Below are 19339 nucleotides of genomic sequence, written 5' to 3'. Positions count from 1 at the left end.
TCTGATCGTTGTCATGATTATGAAAATTACATCGTAATGAGCAATTATTTTTCACCTTCAGTCGAGCACAAATTACCAAACTGAGGTCGCGAGTAATGATGAAATTTCTTCTCATGAGAATGGTAAACTTCAGCGAATCCCACACGAAATGATCCAAGGCGGAACTTGCAAAATTTTGCTTAAACGTTGTAAATATATTGGAAGTGGGCGAAAGAAGCATACACACGTGCAATTGAATGTAAACAAAGCGGTAACGCTGCTGTTCATTGAGAAATATTTGTCTGTGCTTTATGGACTACTCGGGCGGCAGTGACCAAACTGACACTCGCATGCTCAAACAGACCTAAATATTTATGTGTATACATGTATGCGCGAAATTATGTAAAATTCATCACTTCATTCAGTTCCAACTTCATGTGTGGATTTTATCTTTAAATTTTCTTCAGCGTTTTCGGAGCATGTGAGGGGCATGTATTTTTTTTGGTTTTTGCTATTTACCAGTTAAAGATATAATGCATAATTGAATTTTTACTCTTATTAGCTTCCGATAAATGCGCAACGATTGTGTTGTAGTTCGTTTTGCAAGAACTGCTAACCCAGTTTCAACATGTGCGGAAACAACTTTCAACGCACAATAATAGTTTGATTTTGTATTGAATGGATCCGAAAGACTTCAATTAATGTTTCATAGTGTTCAAGTCGTTGTGAAAATCTGAATAAAATTATCATGATTGAAATTTGTTGCAACTATGTTCTGAAACTTCGTGTAACTACCAGCGTGTTAATGTTACTGAAGGTGATGACATCGTAATAGAGTTAGAAAGTCAAATTGTTTACTTTACATTTCGTCTTCGACTTGTAAAGGCATACCTGTTTATGTTGATCAAAAACTGACTAATCCCCAAAATATATTACTCATAAATATATAACAAATTATATTGTAACTTTTAAATGATATCCTTTGAAATCTATTTGATTAGGATGCCAAACACAAACAAAGTATGAAAGCGAGTGATCAAATTTTTTTCTATGCGGGGGACACAAACTACCGCATAATTTCAGAAACCATCACAAAATAAACCGGTTAACCCATCTCCGAGAAAATAGAGTGGAGAGAAAAATCATTTCTGGTTCAGGACTCATATGGTAAAATAAGCAAAAAATTGATGAGCAATTTCAAAATTGAGTTTTTAGTGGCTATGAAAAATGACGATAATTCATCCAAAACTGAACACTTATTGTTTCTGATGGGCAAAACTAGTAAGTTGTTAGCAAGACAAACCCACGGTGGCTTTACTGGTATCTGATTTATGATTATGGAAGCACCGAAAGTATCTGTCTATTTTTTTTTCTTTATCCATCGAGTGTGATAATGCCTTTCTCTTCACCATTCAAACAGTCCAATCGAAACTTTTGTCTTCATTAACATTTATTCAGATTGTTTCGGGCAGTCAAAAAAAAATGTGCTTTCATGCTTACGTCGCATATTCGACAATATTCCAAAAACCTAATGTATTAGCAATAATACATTTGAACTTGATCATTAGCTGAATCTGAAAAAACGTGCGAATTGGAAAAAGCGCTATATGTCGGTTACGTCACTTATGCGATTATATCTCCATAACCGGAAGTGTTAATCATATGATGCTTGAACCTGATTAATGATAAAATAATAGCTTTGAAATGAGCCTGAAGTTGTTGAAATCAGTTCAGTCATCGCCGAAAAAATTAAGCGAATAGAAAAAAGTGCGGTTTGTTGGCTACGTCACATTTACGATCATATCTCCGGAATCGGGAAGTGTTAACCATGTGATCTTCGGACTTGATCCACAACTCAATAGTGGCTCTCAAACGAGTCTAAGCTTGATGAAATCAGCTTGTTCAGTCATCTCTCTCTCTTTTATCCGACAAGTTGAAATATTTCGTATATACTTGGCATCATCACTAGAATGACGATTTGAGATTTTGAACACATATTACCCTGTGATTCCGCAACCGGAAGTCGGACCCGAGTGAAATTCAATGTATAGTATTCATAAAAAATAAAGGTGTGGACCTTAGCTTAGGCTTTACCATTTTTGAAAAATCAATGGCAGTTCCATTCCGGATTCCTTTGACCACTATTTCCGGTTCATTTGGAACCGAAAATTGAAGATCACTAAAGTCTTTAGTTACGAGTTTGTTTGCCCATCAACTAACAAGATCTTTAAATTTGAATTGTTTGGATGCCGGTTCTGACGATTTCAAAGCATTCACTGATCAGGATTAGGGAATATGTTTCTCTTTACACACTCTAGAACTATAAGACTTTTGATTTGAATCTAAGTTTGAGGAAATTCGTTCAGCCATCTCCGAGAAAATTAAATGTATATTTTTGTCCCGAGCATACAAAGTCACACACACGCACATACAGACATTTAGCGATTTCGACGAATTGAGTCGAAAGATATATGACACTCGACTCTCCGGTCATCAGTTGAAAAGTCGGGTTCCACCGGGATTGCATAGTTTTTCTTTATTAGAAAAACAAATCACAAAAAATGCATTAGATGAATATAAACAACTCATATTGGAGCGAAGAGAGCCACACAAATTTACTTGAGCTGATAGTTTAAGATGTAGTAGCTCAAAATGTTCTCTCTTTCTATTATCTATTTCTTGAAATCTGCTCAAGATGAACCAAAATCCATGTTTTTTTTAAATATTACTCCCGGTTCCGGAGGTACAGATAAGTGCGCGAAAATGAAAATATGTGCACTAACTTTCCTCAGCTGAGCCGCTTTTCACAAACTAAGATTGGAATGAAAGGTCACTAAGGAGTGTATCGAAAATAATAAGCTATACACAAATTTTTCTTTCAAATTATGATAAAAAACGATTGATAAAAATTGCTTCTTATAGGTCTTCATGTGATTTATCCTCTTGATACTCTGGATCATTTCGACACTCGTTCCTGCTTTTTTGGCCAAATCACGTATTGACATTGATTTGTTCTTCATGATTAGAGATACCACTTTCTGGCCCAGTTTCGGGTTGGAAGAACCGGATTTTCTGCCTCTTCCTCTTCCTTCCAAAGAATAGTGTTCCCCAAACTTATTAATGATGGTTTTAACACTGGCATGATAAATTCCAAACCGCTTCGCCAATTTTCGCATAGTAATACCCTTCTCACTTAGCCATGTGCCCAGAACCTTAATTTTCACTTCCTTTTCAATACGCGACATTTTGAAAACGCTGAATTTCAACCGCACAAACAAGTAAACAAACGAAAGCTGACAGCCAAACGCACAGCATGCTGTGATCTGAGCATAAAAAATCATCACAAATACATGCGTATAACACAAATGTATGTGGATAGCTTATTTTCGATACACTCCTTAGATGTAAATTTCTAAAATTTTATTTCTCAGTTTCCGGTTCCGGAAGCTAGGCCGACATATTCACAAACTTTGATTCAAATGAAAGGTCCACGAAGTGACGATTTAAAGAACGTATTAAATCTTCGGGACAATGCTGACTTTGTTAGTTGATGACAAATCAATCGAACCAACTTTAGCTATACTGGTCCCCGATTTCCGAATCCGGAAGTATCGAAAATGATGGCACAACATTCCCAAACGTAGCCCGCTCCGATTACTCAGGGATGGCTGAGAAGATTTGCTTAAGCTCATTATAGGTAGCTGGATTCAAATGATATTATGGTCCCTCACAGAACTCATCAATTTTATCTGGATCTGACTCCCGCTTTCGGCATTACAAAATGATAAGTGCGTGAACTTTCAACCAAAGGTGCAAAAAAAAATTTCTGAGATATTCCAATTTATGAATCGTTCTAGTTGTTAGTCATTAGAACTGACTTCGGAACGTTCGGTATCCGGATTCCGGTTCCGAACGTGCAGAAAATATTGGTCAAATACTTCAAAACATGAAGCTAATCAAAGCCTTGGTGTTACTTTCCTTTGGTGAAATTTGACTTTCTGTGTCAATAGACTTTGCAGCTGATTCATAGCGTTCAGAACAAGTGCAGGGCTGGTGCTACGATCCTCTGACACTAAGAATCCTTCCAGGCCGGTTCTCGCACATACGTTAGCTGGCTTATAAGATATACATAGGGTTCTATGTAGTGGTACCTCACTCCGTTTTCTGAGATCTGAGAACTGTTTTAACTAGGGCATACTAGTTAATGAACAAACAAACTTTTTTGTTTTCTATATAGATTAAAGCAGGTCTTTTTAAATAATACAAGTCATAATCCTTGGCACAATGTTTAGGCCAATCTTATTTTAATTTGAAAAAAATATTGAAAACACCGCTTGTTGGCTTCAGGAGTCTTTTTTCTGTCAGTACCTTACTGCATGTTTGATATGCTGCTCCTAGCTTTTTTCCACGAAGATTGTACCATTAATTGTGTATGTCACCAAGAATGGCCGAGATTTCGTTTTCCATATCCTCGTATGACTTGCTAAATTATAAAAGGGCGTGATGATTTTTCTTTTTCTATAATAGTTTTTTAGTGAAATCTGTAAAATAACAAGCTCAAATCACAGTTCTATATAAAAATATCCCGAAGTCTGCTTGCAACCAAAGGTTCAGAGATCAGATAATTATAAGCTATGTTGGTGTTTCATAAAATTGACCAAACAACTTTAAAACTGTGTTTTATTGGAAGCTAAGAACGGTTACAGAACAAGGTCAACAAGGTTTATGAGTGCTCGAAACCGTAGGTACAATCACGATACCAACCAGAGTTATACACTGAATAATCCGTTCGAATCATGCGGTCACATGCGCATTGATTTCCATATTAGTTATAGCTAATTAGTTTCGGAAACACTGTTGATAGCGAAACCTTCGCTGGCCACGAACCGTATTGGTATTCGTGTTTCACTGTAGGCAGCGTAAGCTCGTTTTTCCACCGAATCTTAACTGAACGGTTCTTTACGCATTAGTCGTCGTCACTCTCGTTGTCTTTATCGTCCTCATCGAGTCAAAATTTCGAAACATGACCACCAATCCAATCGATGCGCGGTATAAGAAAATTGAAAGCCATTTGACCAGTTAGTAGCAGTGCACTTTTTATGGCCAACAAGTTCCGCTGTTCGGTACAAGTTTTCAAATTATTCTTAATCAGTCGTTGCGCTAATAGAGCAAAGCTTCTTGTATATATCGGTTCTACCATAAATATGGTATGCCGAGTCGAATAAGTCAGTAGTCCCACATTGGAAAACGCAGCATGACATGCATAGTGTTTCACTCTGTCCTTTTTCAAATCGTTTCTAATGGCTTGAGCTACCAAAAGCCAGTAGAATTTATTTTCGTTATTCAAATTCTATAACATGGTTCATGTAATTATTATTGAAATTTATTACACACATCAAGTCATGTCAACGCAACCGTCAAGTAGAAGACAAATCCGTTATACAGCAATGAAGAAGATTTGTGAATGAATACGTCAGAATCAGGAACTGTACCCAGAATTTCACTTCGGGAGGGGCCCAAAGATAAAAAATAATGTTACTGAAAATTGCTTATGTACCTAATTTTCGGTGTGCCTTTTAAGGGTGTTTTTAACAGACACTTTAAACTTTTCCACTGGAACTGTTATTGTGTTACATTTCTTTACGTTTACTGTCTTGCTATTTCTGTAACACATGTCTGAGATCTTCTAAATAATTATATATCTGTCCCCTTCTGTGTATGTGACTGGAATTCAAGAAATCCGTGTGATGCCGAGTGATTTTTTTTATATGCATCATAAATTCTTCATGATACTGGCGATTATCTACAGATAATTTTTATTCCAGCCATTTTTTAGAATTTGTGCCGTAAATTCACTTGTTATTTGACATTAAAAGACTTTGTAGACTAAAATAAAATAAAATGAATTAGATTGAACACGAATTGAACCACACAGCGACATCACAAAGTCTGCATATAGACTGTCCCAGAAAGTATGGACGCAACCAAAAACCGCTGCCATTTCGCAATGGTTCAGAATCTGTCCATTTTTATGGCTGCGTCCTGTTGTTTACCTTCTTCTTTAACAACTTGTGCAGTTGTTTATTCGTTTTCATTAGTTTGTTTCGAAATGCGTGGACTTTCAGCAGAACAACGTCGAAAAATTGTGTACAAATGGTGCACAGAACGCGGACTGTCACTGAGAAAGATAGCAAAAATGGAAGAAGTCGGTGAAAAAGCCGTGCGAAATGCAATCAGGAAGTTCGGTGAGGATAACACCTTTGAGGATAAACCGAAAACGGATTGAAAAAAAGGTCCTGCTAACCCTCAGTTGGATAAACGTATACTGCAGGCGTTCGAGCAAAAGAACGAGGTTTTAGTTCGGGATGTGGCCAAAAAAGTGGGCACTTTGAAGTCAAATGTTCTTCGTGCTAATGAACGTTTGAATCTTCGAACCTAAAAGAAGCAGAAACAACCAAAACGTAGTCCGAAACAAGAAGCATCGATCAGGCCGAGGGTTCGAAAGCTACGATTTTTGCTGGAAATTTGAACTGCATAATCATGGACGACGAAACCTACGTGAAACTCGATTACAAATCCTTGCCGGGAGCACAATATTGCACGGTGCGAGAAGGGCAAGTGTTAAACCAGTCCGAGACATCGATTGAAGTCGAAAAATTTGGTAAGAAAGCTATGGTCTGGTAAGCAATTTGTAGCTGCGGTAAGATTTCGAAACCCTTCATCACCACTGTTTCAATGAACAGCGAAATATACATCAAGGAATGTTTACAAAAACGACTTCTACCCATGATTCGAAGCCACAAGGATCCTGTTGTCTTCTGGCCAGATCTTGTTTCTTGCCACTACTCGAAATCAACGGTAGAATGGTATACTACCAAAAATGTCACCTTCGTCCCAAAAAACATGCCCACAACTTCGACCAATTGAGTAATTTTGGGCATTAACGAAGGCACATCTCAAGAAACATGTCTCGGCAGCCGAAACCATTCAACAGTTCGAAAAAGATTGGAAAAAAGTGTTAAAACTTGTCGCCATGAAGTCTGTACGGAATTTAAAGAGGAATGTTCGCAAGAAGGTGCGAATAATATTCTGTTGTTGTGGTCTAATATTATCAGTATATCGAATAAAATTTGAATATCTAACACTTATGAATTATTTACAGCGAAATCAAAGTGCGTCCATACCTTCTGGGACAGTCTTTATATGGGAGGTTTTGTTCAACTGAGTTGCTTCCTGGGTTGTGTTTCACTTCAAAAGTAGCTTACTTGGCAATACGATCTCCACGAATAGGAGAATTATACGAGTTCCAGTTCCGTCTCTGTGATATGTTTTTCGCAAATTTGCATTTCCGCTGTTGTATTTATGAGTCTTTTCAAGGGTGTTTGCTCTTTGGATGCTGATAAAAGATGATACTCAGTTGACATTAGTATTAGAACCTTCTGATTGGAATTAGTATTCAACACGAGCAATAATATCCTGCTGAAAAGTTATTCAGTAATGTCACTTTTCTCCCATTCCAAAAGTTTACGCGGTTCAATTTTATTTGACAGAAAAAGCAGTCTGCGTGTTGTGAAGCAATGTCCTGGTCAGATAGCTTGAACGACTTATTATTGGAGTGTTTGATGCATGAAATATACCTCAAGTAAGTCAGCTTTCCCCATCGGACCCAGCGTGAAGAAATGCAGAAATTAGTTATTCTACTCTTCGAAATGTCTAAAACAGCTACCAAAGCAAACAAGTAAAGTACTCTTCGATAAAAAAAAAACGTAGCCGTGATGGATGGTTTACTGGAGCTGCTGCTCTATTAGGCATTTTGCCATGAAAATGATAATTGGTCATGTTTATGCAGTTCGATTTGTTGCGAAGTTTGCTTCGCATATACCCGTATAATTCACTATTCGATTGAACGTCAATTTAAATTTGAGTGACTATTCAACCGAGCAACGGAATGACCGCATTTGAGTAATTGTATACCATATTGATTACAGTTGTTGTACGTTTATGTGTCTTGATTTACAAATAGTCATGTGTTTACTAAAGCTTTGCATATGCTTTGTCTGATAAATGATGTTACAATCTTTTCAAAAATTATAAGAAAACTAAACCCAGTTGTGCAGCTTAAAATTACCACATTATACGAATTTCCATGGCAACTCTAGTTGAAAGTTGCGTTTTACTATCAACCATCATCACGCTGAAAAGCGAGTGTTAGGTATACAAACAGTGCTGCCAGAAATAATTGTAAAAATTCGGTGATGTTTGGTAAACTGAAATTATTTTCTAGATAGTTTTTCATAGTGATTATATTGCCATGTTAACTTTTGTGGGAAATCTGTTGTTTTGACCAAAAGCCACTGATGGCTAAGAAACCCAAAAGGCACCCCAAAACACTTGTGGAATGGATGGTCAGGAATCATTCCTCTATAATTCCAATGGAGCTGCAGCAATTTGTCGTCGTAAATGTTGACCAAAGTATGAAAATCGGATTTAATCAGGGACGCCAGCCGTTTCGAAATGCTTTCACTGCTTCTTTAACAAGTGCAAATTGTTCATGGTTCATTTGCACCGTTTAGCAGCAAATAAGTGTGAACAATTACTGATACGTACAATTTACGATAGAGCAAACAAAACGAGCTTGTTTCGCCTGTTGGCATAGCATGAGCTTCGAACATTTTTTAGATTGTGCGAAATGGGGCATCGACCAGCCGGGACATTGCCATGACTTTGAGACCGTTCGGTAACCAAACAGAAAAACCTTCAACTATTCACCCAGAAAATCATTGATTAAACCAAGCAGCCTTTCTGAAGTTGTTGCTCCGGACGTAGCAATAAACTAATTTCGATCATTTATCAGTCGGTTGTCATCGAGCACTAGTTTCCGAATGATTGTCGTAGCATCGATAGCCTAACGAAACAACGTCCATAGACGTACTTCCACCCATGAGCACCAACCAACCGGTGGTGAATGTTAATTAGAAACGACCGCGAGCTTGTACAATCGTTGTTTTTTCATACCGTTTCCGATTGTCCACCGAGCAAACCCCTTGACCGAAAGAGATTCCATATATGCACTCCCTGGAAACGCGACGTTCGTTCTTGGCGTGCGTGTTACTCATCGGGTCGCTTTCTCATGTTGATGCTTATACAAAGTCATTGTTCTTGATCAGACTCAGCTCGCTGAAGTTCATGACAATAGCGTTGACGGATGTCGTGCATCGTCTGGGAAGATGTTGAGGTATCGACAAGTCGACGTGAGCTAGACATTGGATGCTGAGGCTGATGACCCTTCGGAAGAGAATGCGTTGGAAATTGATTTCTTTGTTTTTATTACAATGAGTTACAATGACTCACTGTCGATTTGTATGCGTGGTTTTATGCCACTGTGGTTATGAGCCAGAATTGGAACTGTTAAATTGTAAAGGTAAATTCGTTGCCATTTGAGATATTCAATGATCTCTTCTCTTTATAGGGAGAATGGCCTACAAGGTTATAGCCGAGAAAAAAATGAACTTGATAATATTCTGCTCTTTATTATACTATTTACGTAATATAAAATCGAAAGGAAAACTGTATCAATCCTAAAGATACCTTACCCTTGATACTTAGTATGAGAAATGGATACACATTCTATTTCTGGAATTTGGCCAATACTTCCGGTATTAGTGGGACTGGATGGCATGGTTAGGTTACACTTCTATAGAGTGTAGTGATGTGAGTTTGATCCAAGTGGCAGATCGAGTTCAAAAATAACATCAAATGGTACAACGCAAAGTTTCAAACGGTGCGGAACTTTCTTGGCAGAGAAGAATACAAGTCGTACAAAGCCGGATGTTTACGGCACATGAATCAGAATTTCGTGCCCAAAAAGCGTGCAAGACTGTTGTATGACCCTGTTTGGACGAAACACAAGGGCTGCACTTTGATTGATGACAAAACATATGCCAAACTCGATTTTAAGCCTTTGCTCGGACAAACGTTTTACATAGCGACTGGACATGACAAAACAGTATATACATTGACGTTTTTTGCATAAATCACTTAGTATTCGCGGAACCATCCAAATAGAGAATTGAGAAATTCATTATTGGACTTCCATAAACTTTTCACTATAATATTAAACTTAATACCAACACTACAAATTATTTTATTTTCATTTGTATATCAAACTCAACAAATTCACTAATATCAGTACAGAGCGCCTGACACCTCGAAGGATACAACTTACCGATCATTAGAAACGGTGCAGCCAGGTTGATTCCGATGAATTCGATCCCAAGGTACATGGCCAGTCCGAAGGCTGCCGACGTTGCCATCACCGCCGACAAGTTACCAAGCAATCCGAGCCATGGCTTCGAACGCACCACATCACCCATCATGCAAGTTATAACACTATCGGTGGTTGTTTTATTTATAGTTTTGATTCCCAGGAAAGAGAAAAATAGAAAAAAGAACGTATTTGAATAGTCGTGATTTAGTAATTTGTCGCTTTGAATGCACGGTGCTTGTATCGAGTTTCCGTAATCCCGTTACAAGTTAAATTAAAGGAAAACTAGGTAATGGTTCCAGTATACCATGTAACCATGAAGCAGTTTTCAATGAATTTATATTTGGATGGACTCGGTTCTAATTAGCATGTATCTCTTTCCGCACAAGTACCGTGAGCCAGCAATTAGGAAGCGGACTCCTCACTCACCTAAACACCGCCATCAGTAAAAAGGTCGAACTGAAATACGGCACGACAGTCCGGGTGTTCCGTTCGAGCTCGTGATCGAGCGTACGCGAAGCGAATCGGGCAACCATAATGTGTTTGAACAAGCCGTTATCTTCCGCGTAGCCGACCGCATCGAGAAAGGCTTCTTCCCAGGCGGCACCACGCGCGTCCTGTCGCTTAGAATCCGCCGTCACAAAGTATACCATCTGCAGTGACGGCACCGAGATGATGAGGTTGTCCTCCGATACTTGGGTTCCACCGAAGAAGACTGGAAAAACGTGCGCGTCCCACGTGACCGGGTTAAACATAACTGGGAAGGTGAGATTCAGCTCGCCAGCCTCGACCTGTATTCAGGAATCGAACAATTAATTGAAGAAATGTAAGCCTATTGAGCCGATTCAAGGTCAAAATCTAAACTCACTTCATCGATGATTTGATCTAGGTTGAGGATGTCGTTCAAGAAGCATTCGTTTTCCCATCGGGCACATAACTCCCGATAGCTAAACGAGTCCCCGTCGTAGTGCGCTGTTGCATTCTGGATGATTCCGTCCAGCACTCGGAGCTCTTCCCAAACTGCTCGCCGCAGGAGGTTCTTATTTTCGTCCTTGGAAGTGATAATTACTCGACCGAAACGTCCTGCAAACAATCGAAACAAAATCAAGGTTAGGTCTGGTAAATTATTTCGACAAAATCTATTAGTGCTGCGATACGAATTGCATTTTATGTACAATCAACAGCTCATGCGATTGCATGTTTTAACCGACTGTTTGGTATTTGGTTTAAGCTGGTGCTAAATACATTCACATATAGTATGCGATTTTCATCGGCAATTTGACTAATCAATGAGTTGCTCGCTTGATTGAGCTCGCGAAATTTTCTGCATTTGCTAGAAAAAATTTCAAGGTTCATTAAGCAAGAATTGATTGTCTAATGAGTTGTCTAATTTTGAAACTTTATGTAGTTATTATTCTTCATTACAGACCGCTACAGTTTTAATTTCATGTCAAAATATGGTGTGATTTCTGTGATATCGTTCCGCGCATGGAGGATGCGTCAGGAGTAGATTCTGGAACTAACCAAATTTATAGGTATTTTCTGAGACGTATATGGAGAGACGTTTTTGTGTTTTTTAAAACAGTGATTTTTTTACAAGTTACCACAAAATATACTATTTTTTTTTCTTTTTCATCAAATTTGTTTAAAAAATTGGGATAATTTTTTTTCGAAGAACATTTTTGCATAAAATTAGTGTTAATTTGTTGCAGTCAATTTTAAGCAAACAGCCATTGATGCCAAACGCAAAAGAAGTTTCCCCCGCTGTTGTTTAATGGAAATTCATAAAAGAAATATTAGTTCATTTTTCTAAGTAAAATGATGATACCTTTTTTTATAAATATAAAAAATAGGTATAGAATTCGCTCAAACTTTCGAAAAATTTTCCGAGGCCCGAAGGGCCGAATGTCATATACCAATCGATTCAGCTCGACGAACTGAGCAAATGTCCGTGTGTGTGTGTGTGTGTGTGTGTGTGTGTGTGTGTGTGTGTGTGTGTGTGTGTGTGTGTGTGTGTGTGTGTGTGTGTGTGTGTGTGTGTGTGTGTGTGTGTGTGTGTGTGTGTGTGTGTGTGTGTGTGTGTGTGTGTTGTCAACTAAGAGGTCGAGATCTCAGAGATTTTGATCAATATAGTCGCAAATGAAAGGTCTCCCTATCAGCCAGAACGCTATTGAACGGTTTTGAGATCGGATGTTTACTTTTTGACTTATACGAAGTTTTATGTCATAATTTTCAGTTTTTTGACAGTATCTGTCACAATTGACCTTGAAAACAGAATTTATTTTCAGACTAAGATTCCGCACGGTAATACCTATCCAACAAGCCATAGATTGTTAAAATCCGTCCATTTTTAACGGAGATATCGAAATTTTTGTGTAAGCGACTTTTTCCCCTATTCCAGCAGTAGAAGTTTTGAGCGCTGTCTGGCAAAGAAATGCTTGGGAGCAACATAAAACACGATTTTTTAAACTGTTACATACATTTGTTTCTAAGTACCCAAAAGACTGTGTACAGCATGATATTTTGCCTCGAACCGATTTTAGCACGGTTCGTTTTTGGCAACATGATCGTTCGAATATGTCATATGTAAACCAGATGAAGGCAGAATGTTCGAATTGAAAGCAATTCCATAATTATATTGATTTAAACTACTTACAGCAATAAATGCTGGAAGAACATAACAGCCATATACCATTCGAATCAGTTCGTCGAGATCAGCAAATGCGTGTGTGACAAATAATTTCACTCAATTTTGTTCGGAGATGACTCAACCGTTTTCTACAAACTCAGATTCATTTGAAAAGTCGTATACTTCCAAACATGGTTCCTGAATTATGTTTGGTTCCGACCCCTGGTTTTGGAACTACAGGATGATATGTGAAACGAAATTAAAACTGTGTAACTAATTTTACTTGTAGATGGCTGAACCGATCTAAGATTCAAATGAAATCTAAGAATCATCTAAGATTCAAATGAAAAGTTCTAAGGTTCTATAAAACATCTTGTTTTTCAGTCAAATCCAACTTCCGGTTTTGGAGATACAGGATGATTAGTATAAAAATGTCTATTTCACATAAATTAATCAGGTTTATCGAGTTAGCAGATTTGGATAGTCGATAACCAAATAAACTTTCATTTTCATTTTTGGTTGTGTTCAGTTTCCGTTTCGGAAGGCACCCAAAAATTTAATTCGCACTACGATTCCTCAAAGATGTCTACATTGATTTTCAAACATTTTGAAACAAATGTAAACTATACAGCTACTCAGGTGAATTTATTTGACTTCGGCCATACCGATTTTAGAATTCCATTTCTCAAAGCTCAGTCGTTTTCTCAAAAAAAGCCTAATCGAATTTCAGAAACAAAAGTTCAAATTAAAATAAATCCAATTTTATCCAATTCTGACTTCAGATTCTCGAATTGTAGGATGATGAATTTTTAAAATTCAAAGCGATATAGAAGATAACAATCCCGAAAAGCTTCACATGCGGATTGATAAAAAAGGTATTATCTCACTGCTGAGTGGATTAAGCACGTTTTTTTCCACGAAGATGCTTTTAGCGGTAGTGGAGATATCTGCCTTTGAGTTTTTCAACATCGGCTGTTTTCTTAAAATTTAAAGTATAACTTTAAATGGAAGTCGAATTCAATTGAGTAGCAACTACCCAATATACATTAATTAATTCATGTTGGCAGTAAACAAGCTCCTCATCGGTACAGAACATTCGTATATCGTAAAATAAACATTCTGTTCAAAACTTACTATAAAGTTTAAGCCACAGTGACCCGAAAAAGGGATCATTTATATAACAGCAGAAAACAATTGATTCACAATCAGATCCATGGCATTCAGTGTAATTTATTGAACTTGAGTAGTATTTTCAAGGATATAATTTACTATTGAATTTATTGTAATAATACTACTCTGAAGAATATGCAAACTGTATACATCATAGTTTTTCAAGAAAAAATCCATATTTTTGTACATTTCCAATTGTTACGATATTTAACAACCTATACATTCTATTGTAAGAAGGTTGTTCACAATTCATTAGAGTGTTTGTCACATTATATTAAAACATATTCCTATGGTCACTGAGAAGTTTTGGATAATTTTGTAACAATAAATCGTTTTATTTTGCTATAACATTTTTTATTCGGGGAGCACTTTCCTCCCTGACAACGGCTTTCGATTTTCAGCCAATTCAGTCTTCTTGGGTGATAACTTGGCATGCGAGTAGTTCGGATTTTCTCTCAGGGCTAGCAAAATTTTGACGCTTCGATGCCATTTTCGCAACTAAAACGCAAATGCCACTATCAACTAGTGGGTCAGCTTCAATTCAACACACATATTTTAAATAAGAAAAAAAAATTTCAAATGTGCTATGAAAAAAAGTGTCAAATTGAAGCTGATCAAATGTTGATCGCAACATCCTTTATATAATCACCGATATTCATCGACATTTAATGATCTTTCAAGTATTAGCGTAACCAGTAAAGGAAGGTTATGGTTAGGTTATGGGCTAGGACAACTATTCATTTCAAATCGGTATATTCATTTTCGTCTAACAGTAGTGAAAGTAACTACTGATTTAAAGTTTTACAACAATGGCTACATTTCAACTATAGAATGTGATAAAACAAACCGTTTTATAGTTTACAACCTTTCAATTTGCACTTTTTTTTTGATCCACGGGTATTTGACTTGATGAATTAGATGGCTTTCTAAATGGTCAAGAAAGTAATATAAATTTATTTGGACCGCACGGCGTGGACAAAGCACCGCTAAACTATGGAATGTCAATGTAATATATTGTTATACCATGAAATTAGACTTTGTTTAACAGTGCAACAAACGATCGGTTTAATTTCAAGTGCAAATAACAAGTGTTTACCTCAATTTATGCTCCAATTACATTTTTCAAGCTCTGTTCTGTCGATCGTTGCATTCGTAAACCCTTGTTAGCAGTAACGCTGGGTGGATCGTACAACTTAATTAAGTACATGTAATACTTTCGATTCACTTAGCATGCTCACCAATTCCTCATTGGACTGGGTGCTTTCAATGCAATTTAATCAGCAGTGCGATTGATCATCATTCGTACGCATATTGGTTTTAGCCATGCCGGCAGGTGCGCACTAGCAGAAGCATCTCAGTGTGGAAAAAATACTCCTACGCTGCCAACATGGCTTCTTTCCAGTTCACTTCTCCGTAGCCTTGAAATTTAGTGCTACAAGTTTCAACTTCAGCTATATGTAACAGATTTAATCTGTCTTTTTGAATCGAAATTCGCATGTTATCATAATCCCTGATTAATCTGCATTCTACGAATTATATTCCATATTTTTTTTAATTGAAATGAATTATGTAATTTTCAATCATATAACGGTAGGTGTTTGGTGCCCTATGTGTTTGAATTACGAGTACACCAGGAAGTTATAAACAGTTTGCCTTACTGGTGCCCTGTAGTTGAATAGATGCTTAATCTTTTTCGTCAATATTGATATTGATAAAATTCAGGGTAACTTGAAAAGGCAGTACAATTTTTTTGTTGTTGTTTGTATGGCTATGGAATAAAAAAGTTTGTTTGTCTGCTTAAAAAATAGTCACTTATTAGCAAAATCGTTAGCTTATGGTATTTTGAAAAAATCGAAAGAACAAAGTACTTGAAAAAGGCTGGTGATTTATCACCGAACTGTACCTCTGGCTACCATTTCAGGTTCGAATTCACACGTGCTAGTTGGGTACCCATGTCAGAATTTATCTCCACGTCATATCGAATCAGACATTATCGCAAACATCTCCTAACAAACGGGTGGGAAACAGAAAAACGCCTAAACAATAAAACACTTGAATACGTTGCTAGGCGTTAAGCCCTCTTTCGTTCCCCAACCGCAAAGTCTTTATTAATTAAGTGTCAATATAAGATTTATCATCCTACAGATGGGTATATAATAGCATCGCACTTTATATAGATATTTCAGCCCCTCTAGCCCCAGGAATGATGCTTTTTTTTAATTTGGAATTATAAAGACTGCAAATCGCCTTCTTTCACATACGATGCAAAAACGTGATGCTGGCCTTTAACGGGTTAAATAATTTATTGTGAGACTAAGGAAAAGTAATGGAAGTGGCGAGTGACTAATCGAAGGCGTTTCTAAGGACGGTCGGTTGATCAGGGCTTTTTATTGAGTTTGTATAACCTCGCAATAATTTGTCTACTGTCTTCCCGTTTGCGGACAGCCTGACATGGATAGATGCCCGGCTGTGAAGGCCAACGTCTTTACGCGTTAATGTTTTGATTGCCGATATTAAAAACCGCAGCAGATCATTGGGATCAGACAGATAGTATACTCATTCTGGGAACGCGGCTCGTGCACGTTATTAGGTGAGAAGATAACAACTGGTTCTAATTTGTTATCGGACGTAGATGCAAACGACGTAAGAATTGCAGTTGGATATCAAACCTCAAATGAGACAAAAAGGGGTAAATGCCTTTACCAGGCGAACGATAGAGAATAATATGAGATGATTACTGAGTATATTGTGTAAATACTTTTCTACACTTGTACGCAATGCACATTGGACTCACTTTAATTTGAACACACTTCCAGATTGTTAGAAAATTGTCACCGATTGGAACAGGTTTGCAGACTTGAGTTGTGCCAATATCAATATGATTCTCGATGGATCTTTAGATGTAAGTTGAATGAGATAATCAATAAGATAAGGCACACACGATAAAATAGATAATAGGTAAGAGAAAATTATTGCAACACAGTTAATGTACTGTTAAAATATCTTAAATATTTAGAAAAACCAAATTTTGCAGTGTTGTTTTATATATGCACTCAGTCCAGTATACAGGTTGCTTGATAAAGGAGTAGACAATAACATAATTACGCCTAAACTAAACTGTATGAACTTGTACACTTGTGAGTTTGATGATTTTAATGATGACTTGGTCTTTCTGAGTTTGATGGTTTTGATGAGCGCTTCATCATGGCCCACAAGGGTTCGATAAGATGCAGTATAGTAGATTCATCCCCGGTGAACAACGGGTAAAATAAATCATATCTAAAAAGTAGATTCATGTCGGGCAAACTTCACGGGATTGGACTCTTACCAGTTAAGGATGATTTCGAAATAGTGGTATGAAGTTAAACGTACCCAAAACGTGGTTTTTCTTAGTGCTGAACAAAAACCAACAAAAATTGTTTGGGCTTGTAAATTTCACAATTGATGGTGTTTGCAGCGACCAAAATTTCATTTCGTTCTCCACAGGTACAGAGAGCTTGCCAAATGAGATATTTTGAAAAAAATTTCAACGAATTTTTCAAAAGCTCAGACTGTTCTTGAAAACAAAATTGGCCAAAATGAGCTTGTATCCATTTTAGAATGTTTTTGAAACAGCGGTACAAAGCAAAATCGTCCCATCATTTATTTATGTTTCGGCAGCAGAAATGGAAAAAGCGATGAAAATATCACTTCGTTATTCACAGGTGCAGATAGCTTGCCAAATGAAATGTTTCGATGAAAATTTCAACGATTTTTCATACAGATTGTCATTGGGAACAAAATGTTCCAAATGAGTACCTTACCATTTAAGAGCGCTTTTCAAAATGGTGGTATAAAGCTAAATTTAACCAAAATAATGGTTTTCTTGGTGCTGCAACAAAAAAAACTTTCTCATATCTGTCATACTATCATATATAATGCTGTGGTATTCTTTAAAATAGTTTTCTTCGATTCTTGAAAAAATAATCGAAATCGGTTTGTTTGACCGTCTACTGATAAAAACTATCAATTGGAGGAGATTTGAGGTCGATTTAGAATTTTTTTCGGTTTTCGCCCTTTTTAATGATGGTATACAAATTTAAACACGCTTTACCCTATATTTCCTGATCCGGAAGTCGGATTCGGATGAAATTTGAGAATTCCGTATGGGACCACAGGACCTTTCATTTTTTTTGCACATTTTACCGGAATAACAACCGGAACACAGATCAAAATGAAATTCAGGAATTTAGTATGGGACTTAAAGAGCTTTCATTTGAATCTAAGTTTGTGAAAATCGGTTCAGCCATCTCCGAGAAAAGTTAGTGGAAAAAACGTTACACACACACATACGCACATACACACAGACATTTTGCGTACTCGACGAACTGAGTCGAATGGAATATGACACTCGGCCCTCCGGGCCTCGGTTCAAAAGTCGGTTTTCACAGTGATTGCATAACCTTTCTAAATAAGAAAGGCCAAAACGGTAAATTTGTTTTACTGGCATTTATTTTAGTAAATTTTATCATTGATGGTGTTTGTTGCGACGAAAATTTCAGTTTGTTTTCAGCAGAGTCAGATATTTAGCAAAATGAAATATTCCTATACTTGGAATGCGTTTTTCCTATGTAAAATTCTGTCAAACATCATCTGTATTTTGTCGTGAATACGACTTACTTTACTATGGGGTGCCTTTTCAAAATTTACCCTCTGAGAGAGTGATAAGTTTTTAATCGTGAATATCTCTTTTTGTATCTAACGAATCAACATAAATTTTGCTACATGCCATCGGAAATATGATCACAATTTTATGATAAAATTTTCGGTTGTGTGACATGATCTCAAATAATTCAAAATTAAACTTTTCTGAAATGTTTGGTATAAACGAGTATCAAAGGGGATAATTCACAAGGCGCGTTTGCCTTTCTCGTATTTTTAAAGCTCATAGCTCAGTGATCTGTGAAAGGATTTATATATTCTAACTACCAATAGAATCGAAATTTTTCCACTTAAACGTGTATAGTAAAAGCATTGAAGTATTTCAATAGTACACTATTGAAAAAGCTGTCTCATTCGACCCATATCTACATCAGCCAATCAGAACGCGTTCTGAGGAAGAGAACAAACTATCTGCTGCTGCACAACAAATCGTTCGAGAAAATGTTCCGAAAAGTGTTGAATATCGTAGTGAGTTCTACAATTTTGTTCTTCTGAAAGGCAGGAATGAATCCCGTGCAGCATCCGGATAGTTTCTTTCAATGAAATGCAAATCCGAAATGAAATAATCGAAATCAAAATTCTATACGCTGCTATTT

At 37.0% G+C, this 19339-nt stretch overlaps 1 protein-coding gene across 1 annotated transcript in view; it reads right to left on the bottom strand.

The window, feature by feature from the left end:
- The window catches only part of LOC131433736 (patched domain-containing protein 3), a 165584-nt gene that overhangs the window by 43849 nt on the left and 102396 nt on the right, over window positions 1-19339 (bottom strand). The window contains exons 4-6 of the mRNA XM_058600315.1: window positions 11112-11326; window positions 10673-11034; window positions 10205-10368 (exon numbers count right to left, since the gene is read on the bottom strand). Of these exons, the coding sequence (XP_058456298.1) occupies window positions 10205-10368; window positions 10673-11034; window positions 11112-11326 (741 nt within the window). The remainder of the gene's footprint in view (window positions 1-10204; window positions 10369-10672; window positions 11035-11111; window positions 11327-19339) is intronic.

This window comes from Malaya genurostris, chromosome 3 (genome assembly GCF_030247185.1).
Source record: "Malaya genurostris strain Urasoe2022 chromosome 3, Malgen_1.1, whole genome shotgun sequence".
In the NCBI taxonomy this organism is placed as follows: Eukaryota; Metazoa; Arthropoda; class Insecta; order Diptera; family Culicidae; genus Malaya; species Malaya genurostris.
This window is presented reverse-complemented; position numbering and strand designations above follow the sequence as displayed.